Consider the following 19,539-nt stretch of genomic DNA (forward strand, 5'->3'; position numbering starts at 1 on the left):
ACCCAGCTTAACAGAAAAACGTCATTATTCATGAGAGTCAACAAGTTGGAACTAGCCTATCGAATGACTATGAACACATACAACAAGAAATGCCTGTCACGCAACCTGAAACTGAAGCACTACACGTCAGTCATACGACCAGAAGCCCTGTATGCCATGGGATGTCTTTCTATGAACTGGAGAGGTCTGATGGAGAAATTGAATGTCAGAGAGAGGAGAATCCTCGGGAAGATCCTAGGCGTGGTAGAAGAAGCTGGGGAATTCAGAAGGAGGCATAACTCGGAGCTCTACGAACATATCGAGAGGTTCTCTGACTGTGCAAGAAAAAGAAGGGTAGCTTTCTACAGCCACGTTGCAAGATTGCCTCTAAGCAGATTGACCAACCGTCTGTTCACCTTCTCGCAAAACAAGAAAGTTCGCACCACTTGGGTGAGAGAAACTGAGAAGGACATTAAAGAACTGGGAAAAACTGATCTCCAGAACAGACAGTCTGTGAGACACACCCTGAAGGAAGTCCAAGGATTTCAGGAAAAGACCCAAAGAAAAGGTACCCCCTGGACAGTAGAAAGGAAGGAGTTACGCCAGCAGAAGATGCCACAGTACTGGGCAAAGATCAAAGCCCAACAGTTGAACAAGCGTGGTCCAAAGTAGGCCCATTCGAAACAAGAAGAAGAAAGGACTGTTGAAGCAAAAAATGCGGCGCATTACTTTCTGGGCAACACTCGTATATGTCATTGCCCTCACCTACTTAATATCTTCCCTCTTATAGCCACTGGAAGCAAAGATATTTTCTAGAGAATCCCCTTCCTTTGGTAGGTCGTCCTTGTCACACTCAGTCTTCGTCCTGTGTCTCAACAAAGTAAGACAAGTAATTCACTGTCCTAAGTGATGGCAGGTCGTAGCTGGGAAACGTAGGTTCGTATGAGTGGGTTTTCTGTACACCTCACATCGCAAAAAATGTTCAAATATGTGTGAATTCCTAAGGGACCAAACTGCTGAGGTCATCGATCCCTAGACTTACACTCTACTTAAACTAACATAACGCTAAGGGCAACCCCCACACCCATGTCCAAGGGAGGACTCAAACCTCCGGCGGGTAGTTCACATGGCAGACTACAATCAGGTTTTTCCTATACGTGTACATGTCTTGTCAGTGTCTATGGTGAAACTGATCTTTTTTTGAATGTTGTTTAGGTGGTCGAGGAATTCGTCGAGAGAGTTCCCATTATATTGCCACACCACCTGGCGTCATCACTACACTGCGAGAACCTTCATTTCCACAACTGTTTTCCCATATAGCAGAGGACATCGTTTCTTGGTACATCGTAACTGCTTTATAAAAATCTGTTTTGTTTCATACCTTTCCAGACTGGATAAGCAAAGGCATTACTACGGGTAACAGTGTCGTAACTGCCTCCCCCTCTCCCATCTTCCCCTATGATGACCCCAAAACAACTGCAACATTCATCAAGTGAGGTGTCAGAGGGCAAAGGACCAGGATTCAAATTTCCATCCAGATTTAGATTATCTGTAGTTGCCATAAACTATTTAAGGAAATTACTGGCTTGGTTCACTTGAAAAAGGGCATAGTTGATTTACTACGGCGTTTTTAGTCAGTCTGAGCTTGCACTGAATTTCCTAGGACCACATTGGCGGAGTCATACAATAATTCAAATTTTACACATCGTTGAGAGTACATCACGTTTTTCCATATCGTAGTACGAAACTGAAATTTTATTATCATCATCATTCGTTTTCTGCTATGTTCGCCGGTAATTTGCGTCTCGATTTCAGGCAGCCTATCGCGTCATCCTTAATGCTGCAGTATGTACTACAATCAAGTACGTCGTCTAGGTTCCGCAATATCTTCCTGTGTCGTTTCCTCTTCCCTTACACACCCCTTTTGTTTTTATAAGACCTTCTTTCTATATTAATACATAAGCTATCCAGTTTCTACTCCTTCGTTTTATTACTCATGCACTCTTATGAGACCTTCTCAATTTTGACTCGATCCATCTAACGTATTCTTTCCATCCTTTCTGTCCATCGCACTTCCTTTCCATCCTTTAGAATAAGTTGGACAGCTAAGTGGAAGAATGAATGAAGTATGTCACTTGCTTTTTTCCTGCGACTGATTCTACGAAGTCTTATCATCGTCGATTGATAGTTTCGGAAGAAACAACGAAATGTGCCACTATCTTTTTCTCTGCGAAGTCTTATCTCCGTCTATTGATAGTTTCTAGACAGCGATAGTTAAAACAGTTACCTTAATAAGAAGCCCGCTGACAAGTTAGATGACTGATCCCAGAAGACAGCCAGAGAAAAAGTGTCATAAGTGAGGCTTGTCATCCTTGACGTTTTTTTGTGACCTCATGAACGCGCACCGAATGCGAACAATTCAAGAGGTACTGATTAGCAACTAGAGACTACCAGCACACTAACACCTGAGACCATCGGGAGGACGACGGTTCAATCCCGCGTCCGGCCATCCTGATTTAGGTTTTCCGTGATTTCCCTAAATCACACCAGGCAAATGCCGGGATGGTTCCTCTGAAAGGGCACGGCCGACTTCCTTCCCCATCCTTCCCTAATCCGATGAGACCGATGACCACGCTGTCTGGTCTCCTTCCTCAAACAACCAACCAACCAACCTGAGACCATGACTCCCACAGACAAGTAAGCGCTAGAGCACTGCATCTGCGAGGCGAAATCAAGAGCGGCAATGAGCCGATCCCGCGAGGTCTTTCTAGAGGTGGATTCATACTAGGCATCAACAGGAGCCAACGTCACTGTCAAACGGTAGTGTGTTGGCACTAGACAGAACGTAAACACAACATCACTTAGCTTAGCCCAGTGTCAATTGGTGAAAGTGGGATTATGAGATACCATCCAAGATAGAAGATGTGGGAATATAGTATCAGAATAAAGGCACTAGCAATGATAAGGTTCATTAGTGACCAAAGGAAAATTTATAACGGATGTCCCTGACAAAGTTTGAAAGGTAAACAGCTGTGAAAAACAGCAACAGGAAAAGGATTTTAGAGGATTTCATCTTGCTTTCAGTGTTTAAAAAATTTATAGAACCTGTGTACACATACTACAGGAAAATAACGGGAAAGGTGTCCTCCAGACATTTGCAATCACCGACACTTCTAGAGAAAATGAATACAAACACTTTGAATAAAGTTTATAAGGCAATACGTTGACCCTTTTGCCGTATTACTTGATTTTTTTGTGCTTCCTAAGAACAAAATTGGTATCCTGATTGAATGTGAAGAAGACTTACACGATCTGTTGAATGGAATGAACAGTCCATTGAGTACAGAATATGGATTGAGAGTAAACCAGAAGAAGATAAAGGTAATGAGCAATAGCAGAAACGAGATTAATGGGAAACTTAACATCAAAGTTGGAGTACACGAACTTATGGAATTCTGCTACTTTGGAAGTAAAATAATCCCTTGAAGGACGGATGAAGGAGAATATAAAAACTAGACTAGCACTGGCAAAGAGAGCATCCCTGGCCAAGAGAAGTCTGCCAGTATCAAACATAGGCCTTAATTTGAGGAAGAAATTTCTGAGAATGTACGGTTGGAACACAGCACTGTATGGCAGTGAATACTTAGAGCGGGAAAACGGGTGCAGAGCAGAATCGAAGCGTTTGAGATGTGATGCTATAGAATAATGTTGAAAATTAGGTTGACTGATGATGAAAGGAACGATGAGGTTATCCACAAAGGAAGGAACACACAGAAACGGTGACAAGAGAAGGGACAGAGTGATACGACATATGTTACAACATCAGGAATGGTACTGGAGGGAGCTGTAGAGGGTAGGAACTGTAAGGGAAGACAGGGATCTGAATACATCCTACAAATAATTGAGGACTTAAGTTGCGAGTGCTACTCTGAGATGAAGAGGATAGCAAAGGAGAGGACTCGTGGCGGCATCAAACCAATCAGAAGAGTAACAATTAACTAGAAGTGTAAGCTATATGTTTGACCAGAAATTAGTAAAGGTACAATGACTGTCAGTTTTGGATATCTGGCCTCTTTTGTAAAAAAAATAAAAAAAAACACTCATGGAGAAAAGGAGAAAATGTCTAAATCGTCATGAAAGATTTGCAGTGTGTTACAAAAACACGCCAAACAATAAAAGATGTTCAAATATGTGTGAAATCTTATGGGACTTAACTGCTAAGGTCATCAGTCCCTAAGCTTACACACTACTTAACCTAAATTATCCTATGGACATACACACCCACGCCCGAGGGAGGACTCAAACCTCCGCCGGGACCAGCCGCACAGTCCATAACTGCAGCGCCTTAGACCGCTCGGCTAATCCTGTGAGGTACAATAAAATAAAAACCATAAAGAAGCAAGAGCACAAATCTGATTACTATACCGTAATTGAGTGTTTTGAGAATAGGCTAAATTACGGTGTCAGCAGATGATGCAACCTTCGCACCCACTCCCCGCCGCCCCGTGCCCCACCAATGTCAACGTCAGTACTTTCCTCTCAAATCACACGAGAAAGACAGTCTGCGGCGCGTGCGTGAAAATATGTGACACAGGTCTTACGAGTGGTAGCAGCCGTCTCCGGCGAGCAGAGAGTAACTATTCAGAGAGTTTAATTATTATTGACTCCGCGTTTAAACGCATGCAGACTTTCGATAGCAATGACAAAGTTAAGATGTATATTGGGTATACTTTCACTGCCATGTCGATTTCCCGTTGGCCCTGCAAGGAGCCGAGCATTCGCGAATCATGGTGGGCAAGCCCACTAATGTGACGTCACAAGCCCGCTGCGAGGCCCATATTTCTCGTGCGCCCCATTTTCTCCCTTCACATCCCGCTGCATCACATCCCAACCTCTTCCACCATACCTAACGCATTGCGGGATATCGTGACATTCTGTTCCATGCAATCAAGTGTGAATTAACCTTCAAGAAAGTGCACGGAATATTTATACCCCACAACTTCGCATCCTACACACAACCGAGTGTGCTCATATTGCCACACAAACTGCACAGAGGCTTTGTCGTTAGGTGAGGTAACTTCGGTACTTCGCTAGCTACGCCAGGTTTATTTGCCCTGCGATGAAGCATGTTGTTGTTGTTGTGGTCTTCAGTCCTGAGACTGGTTTGATGCAGCTCTCCATGCTACTCCTTCCTGTGCAATCTTCTTAATCTCCCAGTACCTACTGCAGCCTACATCCTTCTGAATCTGCTTAGTGTATTCATCTCTTGGTCTCCCTCTACGATTTTTACCCTCCACGCTGCCCTCCAATACTAAATTGGTGATCCCTCGATGTCTCAGAACATGTCCTACCAATCGATCCCTTCTTCTAGCCAAGTTGTGCCACAAGCTCCTCTTCTCCCCAATTCTATTCAATACCTCCTCATTAGTTATGTGATCTACCCATCTAATCTTCAGCATTCTTCTGTAGCACCACATTTCGAAAGCTTCTATTCTCTTCTTGTCTAAACTATTTATCGTCCACGTTTCACTTCCATACATGGCTACACTCCATACAAATACTTTCAGTACGACTTGCTGACACTGAAATCTATCCTCGATGTTAACAAATTTCTCTTCTTCAGAAACACTTTCCTTGCCACTGCCAGTCTACATTTTATATCCTCTCTACTTCGACCATCATCAGTCATTTTGCTCCCCAATAGCAAAACTCCTTTACTACTTGAAGTGTCTCATTTCCTAATCTAATTCCATCAGCATCACCCAACTTAATTCGACTACATTCCATTATCCTCTTTTTGCTTTTGTTGATGTTCATCTTATACCCTCCTTTCAAGACACTGTCCATTCTGTTCAACTCCTCTTCCAAGTCCTTTGCTGTCTCTGACAGAATTACAATGTCATCGGTGAACCTCAAAGTTTTTATTTCTTCTCCATGGATTTTAATACCTACTCCGAACTTTTCTTTTGTTTCCTTTATTGCTTGCTCGATATACAGATTGAATAACATGGCGGATAGGCTACAACCTGTCTCACTCCCTTCCCAGCCACTGCTTCCCTTTCGTGCCCCTCAACTCTTATAACTGCCATCTGGTTTCTGTACAAATTGTAAATAGCCTTTCACTCCCTGTGTTTTACCCCTGCCACCTTCAGAATTAGGAAGAGAGTATTCCAGTCAACATTGTCAAAAGCTTTCTCTAAGTCTACAAATGCTAGAAACGTAGGTTTGACTTTCCTTAATCTTTCTTATAATATAAGTCGTAGGGTCAGTATTGCCTCACGTGTTCTAACATTTCTATGGAATCCAAACTGATCTTCCCCCAGGCCGGCTTCTATCAGTTTTTCCATTCGTCTGTAAAGAATTCGCGTTAGTATTTTGCAGCTGTGACTTATTAAACTGATAGTTCGGTAATTTTCACATCTGTCAACACCTGCTTTCTGTGGGATTGGAATTATACCGCAGCCAAATGCATACCACTCGGATCTGCGACGCGCGTGCAACGCTCTAGTAGGCGCGATGCTGAGACTGTGTCGTTTGGATGCGCGCAGTGGGCAGTCCCGACCGCGTGAGCTCGCGGCGCGACCTGGAGGAGGAGACGGCGCGCGCACTGCTGCGCTGCTACCAGCAGCTGGACGTGGCGCTGGCCGCGCGCAGGCACCTGCCGCCGCAGCGCTTCCAGCAGCTGAGCCGGCGCCAGACGCGCCGCGACCACTGCCTCCTCGACGTCATCTGGCCCGCCGCGCGCCGCGACGCCGCCGTCACGGCCGCCGCCGCCGCCGGGAACGGCCCACCTCCCGACCCCGACCAGCTGGACGAAGCCGTCTACCTGTGCGGCGGCGCGCTCGCTCCGGACGCCGAATCTTACGCCGTGTTCGCGGAGCTGATGGTACCCCTCGCGTGCGAACTCCACGTGTTGGCCGGACCTCACCAGGTGCCCGCGGACCATCCCCCTTCTTCGTTCCGTAGCGACCGAGACCTCCGAGAGGGAGACGACGCCCTACTCGCGCTCCCGGACGTCGACTCTTCCGGCAAGTGCGTGCGAGACTGTACCGGGGAGGTCTGTCGAAACCTGGACGGGTTGCCCCTGCCTCTCGGTATGACGCTACCGGAGCTGGAAATGGTCGAGCGTAAATTCCTGAACGAGCTGGAGGGCGGTGCCCTCGAGGGAGGCGACGTTTCGGACGGCGTATACGTCACTCTGCAAGACGTGCTCGACGGGAGGGGCGATCTCCTGGCACGGCTCCGCGCCGAGGGACTGGCCATTCCGCTGCCGCCGGCGCAGACTGTGGGCTCCGCCAGCCTGATCAACGGACCGCACTGGCCGCACGGGCGCGGCGTCTTCCTCAGCGCCGACGGCGAGGCGGCCGTCTGGCTGAACGTGCAGGAGCACCTGCGGGTGGTGGTGCGCGCGCGCAGGCCGGCCGACTGCGTGGCGCGGCTCGAGCGCGCGCTCGCGCGGCTCTCCGCGGCCGCGTCCGACGGCTTCGCGCGAGACCGCCGGCTGGGCTTCGTGGCGGCGCGGCCGTGCGCGCTCGGCTGCGCGCTGACACTGACCGCGCGCGCGCGCCTCCCGCGGCTGTCGCGCGACCAGCGCGCGCTGCGCCGGCTGTGCGCGGCGCGCGGCCTGCGAGTGGGGACCGCCGGGCCGGCCCACGCGCCGCCACTGTTGCTACTCTCCGCACGCCGCCTACTCGGCGTCGACGAGAGCACCGCTGCCGAGGAGTTCTGCACGGCGGTCGCCAACGTCGTCCAACTGGAGCAGACGGCGGCCGCTTCGGAAGGTTTCTTTGGTGGCATATTTAAGAAAAAGTGACGCTGATCCTTACAAGTATATGTTGTGATGATCACTTGTGCAGCACCTGCCCACACGGTATTGCAGTTTTCGCCGTATAAAATATAATTAACATCCTTGTTTCTACTGTCGTCGTATTTTACTAATTATCTTTCCACTTCTCTGTGCAGTCGTCAGTCCGCTGGCCACCGACGCCAAGGAAAGAAAAGCGATAAGAGAAACACTGATCTACACATTTCCATTATTTACTTTCTAGAAATTTCATCTCTTACGATCTAAATTTCCGAAAGGCATTATAAACATTCCCCTTTGGCTGTTTACTTTATTTAATTTCTCGTGATTGATTCCCAAATGCTGTATGTATCAGCACGTCCTGATGTAAGGGGTGATCAAAGAGTTTCCATTCGAGGGCCACGCTAACCCCTTACCTTCATGTCGGTGCTTATACACCGTGATTCGAAAGTAACTGTACACACTTTCTGGGTGCAATGTATGCATCCAAAATAAGAATAAAATGTTAAATACAGTTTTGTCTGAAACTGCTTTATTTCCAAGTTATGATTCATAATGTCATTTGTGGTTGACACTACATCATGGGCTACTACAGACTTTTCTCGTGTTGTGTTCACCTGCATATTAACTAATATCGCTTTGAGCCCGGCCGGTTAGCCGAGCAGTCTAATGCACGGCTTTCCGGAGTGGGAAGGAGTGCCTGGGCGCCAGTACGAATCCGCCCGGCGGACTTGTGTCGAGGTCCGGTGGGCCGGCCGGTCTGTGGATGGTTTTTAGGCAGTTTTCCATCTGTTTCAGCGAATTCGGGCTGGTTCCCCTTATTCCGCCTCAGCTACACTATGTCGGCGATTGCTGTGCAAACAAGTTCTCCACGTGCATGTACACCACCATTACTCTACCACGCAAACATAGGGGTTACACTCGTCTGGTGTGAGACATTCCCTAGGGGGGTCCACCGAGGTCTGAAGCGCACAATAATCCTGGGTTCGGTGTGGGATGGCGGAGGGCTGAAGTGGACTGCGATAGTCATTGTGGCATTGTGGACCACTGCAGCTGCGGCGGCGACAGTGCGTCCCCATCATTTCTAGGTCCCCACTTAACATACAACATACAATATCGCTTTGAACAGCCCTTTACATTGCTCGATTGGTTCTGATACGAAATGCCTTTGTTAACTTTGGTGTGGTCTGTTGTACTCTACGGCACTGTTGTAGCGCGGCATCACCAGATGTACTATGTACATTGATTGTGTCCGTAGTTTACAGACTGCAGTCATTGTGTGCAGTACAGTGGTGAACTCAAGCAATGAATACGTGGGTAAGCACCTCCTTTACAGCACAGCAGAAGGCAATGCACAATCAGCAAGACGATGGTATATGGGAATATTTCCAAACAGATGAGCCCTGAAAATGATAGATGAAGCTCCTACCATATGTAGCTATCATACAATTGCGACTGTAGGGGTTTCTCAATCAACCGTATGGCACCTGCTTTGTAGACACTAATTCCTCTCATTTCACCTACAGAAGGTACAGCAGCTGACGCCTGTAGACTACCCTGATCATCAGAATTTCTGTCAGTAGTTACTCGAGCATCATGCTGCTGATCCACTATTCGAACATTTATAGCATGCACTTGTAGGCACGTGAGACTCTACAGTACAAGGATCTCAACATTGTTTTGCAGTGAGCATTTGGTATGGTACAGTGGACAACCAGTTACACAGACTGCATTTTGTTCCACAGCACCTGACTGGCAGAGTGTCCCAACAATTTTTGGTCTCCTTCATGATATCCCACAATCTACATGAAGCAACTATGCATGATGGTGCCCCTGCACATTTCAGTCTGGAGGCAAGAGAGTGTCTCAATGTTGCTTGTCCTGATAAGTGAATAGGTCGTGGAGGACCATTTTCTTGACCAGCCAAATCTCTGGATCTTAACTCCCTGGACTTCCATCTTTGGGGCCATCTCAAGGAGCTGATGTATGGTGTTGCAACTGAGAATGTAGCACAAGTACAGCAGTGAACTGCAATGATTGGCAACTGACAAATCTGCAACATTCCCAGAGTGGTAAGACATCCAACGAGCACATCACTGTCTTCGCCTACATGTTCTGGGGTAAATGCAGAGTATGTAGTTGTGTTGAATGTTGGGTCCCTTCATGTTGTTGCTTGCTGATTGTGTTGTTTATGTTGCACTTTGATCCCTACTGTACTGCACAGTTCTGAAATAAAGCAATTTCAGACAAAACTTTGTTTAATATTTTAAGCTTATTTTGAAGGATACGTTACACCCACAAAGTGTGTAGTTGCTTTTGAATCACTCTGTATACTTGCATCGGAGTCGCGCTCGGTTACACATATGCTGCAGTAAAGCACTCAAATATAAACAATTTTAATCGCCTTTTTTCCTTTATTGTTATTTCATCCCCCCACACCCCATATGGGCAGAAAGTGGGCTGTCAGCGGTACAGGCAAACCGCTCTTCAGCTAATTGACAATGAGAAGTTAAATGAGACAGTAAGAAAGAAACAGATAGTGGGAATAGTTACACTGAATTTAAAATTATTTAAATATGAAAAATAAAATGGAAGTTTTCTTTGCTAAACGAAAGATGACTTTTTGCACTGGTATTTAAAAATCAGTAATAATAAAAGGTAAAATTAAACACAAGAAGTACACATTTAAAACATTCAAAAGATGTTGCCAAAACGCTGATACTTAAAAGATGCATTTTCCTGTCTCTAGAAACTGGAAGGACCTGCCACGGGATAAGGAGTCAGCTGCTGATAAGGAAAAGGTTGGCTGTTTAAGAGGGTAGGGATGTGAGGTTATAAGTATAGAGGGCTGATGCAAAGCAGCGATAGGGTATGAGTGGCTGCTGGGGCAGAAGATGGGGTGGAGCAAAGGTGGGATTTGGTGACAATAATAGTTGTAGGGCAAAGAATGGTGTGCAAAGAAAGGCAGAAGGGAAAAGGAGGAGTAAGGATAATGGGGATGGAAGGAAAAATAAACCTTGATAAGGTGGATTGAGTGGGATTGACTTATAGGTGGTAGGCTGGGGAAATATCAGAGCAGAGTTCACGATCTGGGAAAGGGAGATGGTTGAAGTTTCTTTGGGAGAGCATGTGGAGGATGTGTAAGTGAAGATTTGGTGGAATGTGTTGGTAAAGGTGCAGCAGCATGTAAGAATTGGAAAGTAGAGGGGAAACAATAGGATTAATGGAGTCCAGTTTGTGTATGGTGTTGGTTGTTCAAAGGTGTTCAATGTGAGTGAGGAACTGCGGGAATGTGATGAGTTGGTAAGGGATCCTTATGGGGGAAGGTAAATGGATGCGAAGAATGAGGTGAAATGCATGAGGTTCGAGAGTCAGGAGGGACTTATAGAAAGTGGGAGGGGCAGATAACCACACAACATTTGCACAGCGAAGGATGGGGTGGATTAGGGATGTGTACGTGTGAAGGACAGTGGAGTTTCCATGTTCAGCCAATTAGTAGTTTTAGTCGATTCGTTGCTTTCTATAGGTTGGTTATTTGGTGGATTCCAATGCTAGTTGCCAGTTGAAGGTTAGTCCAAGGTATTTTAGTCTGTTAATTAGCAGGATAGGATGGTCATAAATGGTAAGACAGAAGTCATGGAGACAGAAGGTGTGGGTAGTGTGTCCTATAATTATTACCTGGGTGTTGGAGGGGTTAATCTTAAGGAACCACTGGCTACACCACAAGGTAAAGTGACTGATGTTGATTTGGAGGGATTGTTGGTATTTCTGAAGTGTAGGATAGAGGGTGAGGAAAGCACTGTCACCAGCATACTGAAGGGGCCAGATAGAAGGAGGCATATCAGCAGTGTATAAGAGGTAAAGGAGGGGTGAGAGAGTGGGAAGGCACTCCTGCAGGGGGGGGGGGGGGGGGACGGTATGGGAATTGGTGTTGTTAACGAGGACATAGGATGGGCGATTGGAGAGGAAGGATGCTAGAAGGTGGACATAGTTAATGGGAAGCAAAAACGTCTGGAATTTGGAAAGGAAACTGGAATGCCATATCATACACTTTCTCTAGGTCAAAGGAGACAAGGATGGCGCATTTACAGTTGTTGAGCTGTTTAGACAGGAGATGGGTGAGGTTTGGGAGTTGTCATCAGCAGAGAAGGAGGGACAGAAGCCACATTGGGTAATAGGAAGCAGATGGTGTTGGTGCAGATGGCGGTGGACGTGATGACAGAGGATGGATTCAAAGATCTTGCTAAGCACTGAGATGGGGTAGACGGGGCGGTGCGAGGAGGCCTTTGGGGGTGAGGTTGTTTGATTTGAGAAACAGAAGGAATTTGGAGGTTTTCCATAGTTCGGGATAGTAGCTTGTGGAGAGGATAGTGTTATAGAGGGTTGCAAGGAGAAAGGATATTTTTTGAGGTAGTGATAAGTAATACGGTGGTGACCAGGGGGTGTGTTGCATTTGTATATAAGCCAGGGATGGGACTGTGATATCTGTGTGTTCATGGGCAGTAGGGAATTGGGAGTAGTCAAAGCGAGGGTCGTCAGGAATGGAGAAGAGGTCAGAGTGATTGGCTTCTCTCAGGTCATCAGGTAAGGAAAGGTTGTTGTGAAGGATCAGATGTCAATGGAATGCTTTGCAGGATCGTCCCTTATATATCCCATAATTTAGCAGTGCACATTGCAGTCCTGAAAACGAAAATATACACGTGTTAGCGCCAAATTTAAAGCAGAATTTTACTGACTGCAGTAATATTCATGATAGAAACACTTGCCTCGTTCTTAGACACTGTATGTGCTCACTTTCGTTTGTAAAAATAAAAGTGAGCACATACAGTGTCTAAGAACGTAGCAATGTTTTCTGCATTGTCAATTCAGTAACAGTCTGCTTTTCGGCTCACACTGAAGACGGCCGAACGGCAAATGTCCGAAATATTAACAGAAGTGCCATTTGTGGTTGCACCCCCGAAATTTAATGGAGCATTCTGGTTTAAATTTGACAGAAGCACGTATATGTGCTGGCTTTCAGAACTTCCATGTCTATTGTTAAATAGACGGATATGTTACGACATGTTGGCGTCTGTAGCACTTGATAATGGTCTGTAAAGGCGATATTGGCCAATCGTCTTAAGTTAAATAAAGTAAATACATACAAACAACAGTCGAAGTGGAACCTACACAATGTCCTTCAACAGATATACAGGCGTGTGGTACCCATACGAAGAAAATTAACAATTTATTTTTTTGTTTATTGCACCTTCACTTGGCACTTTTGAAGGGAGTTTCGGGAACAGTGTATGCACTGCCTAGCGGGTGGGCTGCTGCGGTGGGGTGGGGGGGGAAGGGGGGACAAACCCGCCACTTCCTCATCACACATGCCACGTAGCTCACGAGAATCAACATTGTATTTACAATGCCTCCAACAATGCTATATTTCTACAACACACTATTCCTAGTTAGGTGTGACAATGGGCGGAAACAATCCGTACCAGCCCCAAGTCATCCTACTTCTAGCGATTCTCTCCTCGCCGAAAAGTGCAGACTTATATTTTGTGTATAGTGCATGGGACGTTCCTGTTATTTATTTTCGTCTCAGTGGTACCACATGATTTAAGATATCACATATAACCATGTGTGTTTCACACACAGACCAAAGAGTGCTCTTGCTAATAAGGCTGCGAGCTATTTATTGCACATAGTTCGAAACTAGACAGAATGTGACTCGTCTCGAAAGAATAAAAATGTTTCACTTCTCAGTTACAATTACTTTGGCACTAAGATGGGCATCCGACCACGAAGTTAAAATAAATAACTTTCCTATCCTGAAGCAGTAGACCACAAATGCAAAAGCGAACTCTGTAACCACGGAACAATCACTGGGAAGAACAACAACATTGAAATACTAGTACTACAAGTTTTACAGCATCTTTACAAAACCCAGTTCTTTATTTCTGGTTGTCCTCAGTATGTGTTATTTTCAGTCAATTAAAACTTGGCTGCACATACTTTTGCAATTGGTTACAAACTCATCCAGAATCAAACGTACTGCGGCCAACTCAGATCTTCTCCTCTCTTCTATTGAGCTTTTATCGTCGAAACGAATAGGCCTACAATGCCTCAGGGCATTTTACATTCAAAGTCGTGTGTGCATTTTGTGGCTCTTCAGTATTTTCTCCACGGCAAGAACTTCTAAGAGATGTGCAGAGTGTAACTTACCTACTACTGTTAACATTCGGTTAAGAACATATAAAACAGTCGCCCTGTATTCTAAACAACGCCTTCTTTGTGCCGATCTTGGTCAGGATTCACAACTGCATCTAACTGGAGACGAAACTTCACTGATCTCAGTCCGAAGTATGTTACAGAATGTCAAGTATTCAAAGCGGAAACAACTGAGTATTTTTATTACACTGAATCACTAGTTAAGCTCCATTTCGACTCTCAATGGCCATGGTGGGTAATACTGGATATCTGTTAACGCGCCAAGAAAGATCTCAGTACCCTCGCAACAATTTAAAAGCAAACTTCAATGTTAGAAACTTGTGAGTAGACTTCAAGGAAAGTTCCATCAAAATGTAACACCCAAGTTCACACCCCACTTCTCTCTGCAAGAGTGACCCTCCTCCACGACACACACACTTTTGACTCTCATCTACCTTGAAATGGCTGAGCAGGCATTGTGAAGCAGACTCACGGGTGCACATTTCCTCTTTATGTTAATTCATGGATAACGAAACTTTCTATGTTATTTCAACGAGGTATTTTGTTGCCTGAAGTAAATAGTGTTCTCTGTAGGACGATGGTTCCCATCAGCCAAGAATGAGCTCAGATAACTCACCACATTCAGTAAGATACATAAGTACGTGGATGAAATGCAATGAAATTATCAAATTTTTTCAAGTCTTAAAATATGGCTATTACTTTGATTTCAGATATTTAAATGTATGTATCATTTTGTTAAATTGCTCATATATACTCATTTTAAAACTTGAAATATGTCTATAAGATATTTAATTTAAACTATCCACACATTGATATGATGTAAAAGATCAGACAATTCTCTTACTTTGCATCAATGTAAAAATGAAACATAAACTGCAAAGTAGTCATGAATATTTAAATTTGGTTTTTCAAGTTTTATGTAAAACTCTCCATTGTTGGAAGGTAATGTAAAATGCTTGTAGAAAAAACTTTTGCTTCAATATGTTTATTAACTGAATCTATATCCAGGCCAACTGTCTATCTGCAGTAACTGTTTTCTTACAATTAATTGATACATTTTACAGTAACTGTTGCCATTCACATTTTGTCATTACCTTACTTAAACTGTGTTTGTACAGTAAACATAATCGTCAGGAAACTTATGATGGTACAAACATATTTATCGTAATCAAAAAATTATCTTTTCCATTGCATTGTGGTCTTGAAGTATGTGATGGGATGCCTGCAGAAAATTTAAGTAAGGTACCTAGAAATGTTATAAAAAATTTCCAAAGTTTTCAACCCTGTGTGTGCTTTACGACTTTGAGCTTTGTAGCATCTAGCACAGAAGTTAGGTGCCTAAATCCTTCTGCTCTGTAATGAAGTGCATAATAGCTGTTGTTATTCTCACCTATACTGAGTGGTTTCACGTTTGTTCAAATAAATACATGTGTCAAAATTTTATTCGTTGTACTGAAATATTTGTAATGATTTTATTCAGACGTTTTGTATTCATATACATTGATTTCTACAATAAAGTAATGGAAATAAATTAAGACAATATTATATTCTTCCATTTCTCTTTCGTGTGTACCAACTGTCCCTTAATATACGCAAAGCAAATTACGTCTATGCTGAAAGACAAATAGTATGCAGAATGTACGATTACAGGTGAATTCGTTTATTAATTACAATAAAACTTAAATTGTATTGTGCATAATTTTTGCACTGATGCGTTGCCACCATTTATTGTTGAGGGAGGGAGGGAGGATTCTCAGACAACGACAGACTAGCTTATTTTGTGCAGTTGGTGATGGTTGTTCAGTCTATCAGAACTTCCTGTTAAGTGTAGGAAGAGATAACAACCGCACACAAAGAAACTGACTTGACCCTCCAGCATGCGCGCGTTTTTTTATTGCACGAGCAGTCGCGCGATGCTTTTTGTGCGCCACTTTCGCTGCTCAGTTCTATAGTTGTTTTCATATGCTCTCACACTAGTATTGATATTAATTAGTTTATTGTTTTTTAAGGGTTTATAGTATCACTCAAAATGATACTAATAATATCTAAATAACAAATTTTATTGTGCAATTAACACAAATAATTTATTATGGAATCTAATCTAATCTAAATCCGCAACGTTCTCGAAAAGCTTGAAGTTTCTCGTCAATGGTTACAAACTCACCAATGCTGCACATACTTTTGCAATTGGTTACAAACTCATCCAGAATCAAACGTACTGCGGCCAACTCAGATCTTCTCCTCTCTTCTATTGCGCTTTTATCGTAGAAACGAATAGGCCTACAATGCAACAAGAAGAGAAACCGCTTGTGGCTCATCACAGCTGTTCCAATTTCGATCCCTGATCCATCGGTATTCCATAGTTCCATTACATTCGAGGGGTTACCTTTCTTCATTCCGAAGAGATAAAGTAACCCAAGCAGTGCCAGTATTTCAATTCTCGTCGTTTCTTTTTTGTCTCTTTCTCCCTGATAGTCAGAAAGTTCTGGTTTGAGCTGAATATATTTGTTTGTATATTTCAGAATAGTATCGAACATTTCCACGTTAATTATCTTGGGGAATCCAGAAATCTCTGTTGTTACGTCCTTGGCAATAGCTTTCGGCCCAGGAAAAATTTTTACACTATTTTTCCTTCTTGCTTTGCTTGTGGCAGAACTAGTACTTTTCCTCCATTTAGAAGTTTTCTCTCTTCCCACAAACCAATCACCAGTAACACCTGGTTGACAATTATTATCTTCATTTTCAGCTGACTCATACTCTTTTTCACTTACAGTGTCATGGGCATTACGAGTAATTACTTCCACTTCCTCATCAGTATCGTTGTCCGATACAGTGTCTACAGCTTTCGTAAAATCTAGATCTTCATTCAAGAGCCATTCACGTTCCTTGTTAGTTAAATGTTTTCTTGTTCTAAAATAAAAATTTGTATTGAACACAGGCCATGGGAACGTTGTTAGTAAAATAACCACTATGTTGGAAGATGTAGAAAAATACTTACACGGTGCATTGAATGCACCAGAAATGACAGCGTTACACTAAATTCTCCATTTAACAAATCCCTTAGCACTGACAATCACTGCACTGTACATAACAGTTGTCAGAACAATAATGAAGGAATATGTCGAGTTTCAAAGCTCTCGACTGCTGCCAACATGTTGGCTATGCATGCACGAGGGTTAAGTGGTGGCACAGGAAGGTTTTACATAAAACCATATCATTTTTCAGTTCAGATCAGTAACAGTATGTTACAAAATTACTATGAATAATAATTCTCTTGTACAAAAAGCAATAACTGAGCAACAGAACTGAAAGTAAATATGTAATGCATTACAATAATGCTACTTAAAGCTATAAATTGTCTGAATTTTGTCAGTTCAGTAAGTATGTTTTCCAGTCTTTATGTGATCATGTGGCGTATTTTTTTCCGTTTGCAAAATATTGCTGCTGTTTTACAGTGGGATGATCTAGAATTGTGATCTCTGTAAAACAGTTGTTCGTTTGACCATGCACTTGATAGATCATTATGCAGTGTATCATTTCATGATGGAAGTATGCTCTATGGTATACAGTAATTGTACTGAAACTTCTAAAGAAAAAGGGCCACTGAGTAAGAGATGTGAAACAATACGTGGGGCTACAGATAGGTATACACTGAATGAAATGCGTTTGGCTGTCAGGAGAGCAACACATGAAGTTTTCAATGACTTCTACAGCAGAATATCATTGAAGGATCCCTTACAAAATTCAAAGAAATTCTGGTTACATGTAAAGCATGTTAGAAGTACCTAAGTTAGTATCTAGACACATATGTCTGAGACAGTGACAGAAATTGAGGGTTACAAAGCAAACGCAGAAACACTGAACTCAGTTTTCAAGTATTCTTTTACAAATGAAAATCTAGAGATATTGCCCCAGTTTCATTCTTTTACCACTGCAAAGATTAGTAACATAGATATTAATGAAAATGTTGAGAAACAGCTGAAAATCACTAAAACTGAACAAAGCTCTAGTGCCCCAACCTATCATATTATTCTAAATTGAATTTGCAGATAGGCTAGCACCTCTTTTAACTATAATACATCCCACAAACAGAAATTGTGCCCAGAAGTTGGAAGAAAGAACAGGTCACAGCCATTTACAAGAAAGTTAGTAGAAGTGATCCACAAAACTACCATCCAATATCTTTAACATACGTTTATTGAAGAATCTTACAACATATTCTGAGCTCAAACATACTTAAATGTCTCAAAAAGAATGGCGTACGATATACTAGCCATCACTGAATGTGAAAATATAGATCAACTCATACTTTTCTCACATGCCACCCTGAAAGCCATGATTCAAGGGATTCCTGAAGATGCAGTGCGTTTTGGTTTCCAAAAAGCATTCAAATCAATACCACATCTACACTTACTGCCAAAAGTATGATTGTTTGGGATATCAAGTGAAATTTGGAACTAGATTGAGGATTTGTTGGAAGGGAGGGCACAGCATGCTGTCTCAGAGGCAGTGTCATTGCCAGAAGTAGAGATAACTTTGAGTGTCTCCCTGGGAACTGTTCTGGACCCTAGCTGGTAATGTTGTATGATCATGACCTTGCAGACAATACTAACAGTAGCCTCAGATTTTTTCAGATGATGCAGTTACCTGTAATGAAGTTTTTTTTTTTTTTTTTTTTTTCGTCGTCAGTCTACTGACTGGTTTGATGGTTTGATGCGGCCTGCCACGAATTCCTTTCCTGTGCTAACCTCTTCATCTCAGAGTAGCACTTGCAACCTACGTCCTCAATTATTTGCTTGACGTATTCCAATCTCTGTCTTCCTCTACAGTTTTTGCCCTCTACAGCTCCCTCTAGTACCATGGAAGTCATTCCCTCATGTCTTAGCAGATGTCCTATCATCCTGCCCCTTCTCCTTATCAGTGTTTTCCACATATTCCTTTCCTCTCCGATTCTGCATAGAACCTCCTCATTCCTTACCTTATCAGTCCACCTAATTTTCAACATTCCTCTATAGCACCACATCTCAAATGCTTCGATTCTCTTCTGTTCCGGTTTTCCCACAGTCCATGTTTCACTACCATACAATGCTGTACTCAAGACGTACATCCTCAGAAATTTCTTCCTCAAATTAAGGCCGGTATTTGATATTAGTAGACTTTTCTTGGCCAGAAATGCCTTTTTTGCCATAGCGAGTCTGCTTTTGATGTCCTCCTTGCTCCGTCTGTCATTGGTTATTTTACTGCCTAGATAGCAGAATTCCTTAACTTCATTGACTTTGTGACCATCAATCCTGATGTTAAGTTTCTCGCTGTTCTCATTTCTACTACTTCTCATTACCTTCGTCTTTCTCCGATTTACTCTCAAACCATACTGTATACTCATTAGACTGTTCATTCCGTTCAGCAGATCATTTAATTCTTCTTCACTTTCACTCAGGATAGCAATGTCATCAGCGAATCGTATCATTGATATCCTTTCACCTTGTATTTTAATTCCATTCCTGAACCTTTCTTTTATTTCCATAATTGCTTCCTCGATGTAC

The 19,539-nt window shown here is 43.3% G+C and overlaps 1 protein-coding gene across 1 annotated transcript in view; it reads left to right on the forward strand.

Moving 5' to 3' along the window:
• Nucleotides 1–19,539, forward strand: part of LOC124788628 — a 495,884-nt gene that overhangs the window by 399,664 nt on the left and 76,681 nt on the right. The window contains exon 14 of the mRNA XM_047255898.1: nucleotides 6,528–7,760. Within this exon, the coding sequence (XP_047111854.1) occupies nucleotides 6,528–7,760 (1,233 nt within the window). The remainder of the gene's footprint in view (nucleotides 1–6,527; nucleotides 7,761–19,539) is intronic.

Source organism: Schistocerca piceifrons, chromosome 3, assembly GCF_021461385.2.
Source record: "Schistocerca piceifrons isolate TAMUIC-IGC-003096 chromosome 3, iqSchPice1.1, whole genome shotgun sequence".
Lineage (NCBI taxonomy): Eukaryota > Metazoa > Arthropoda > Insecta > Orthoptera > Acrididae > Schistocerca > Schistocerca piceifrons.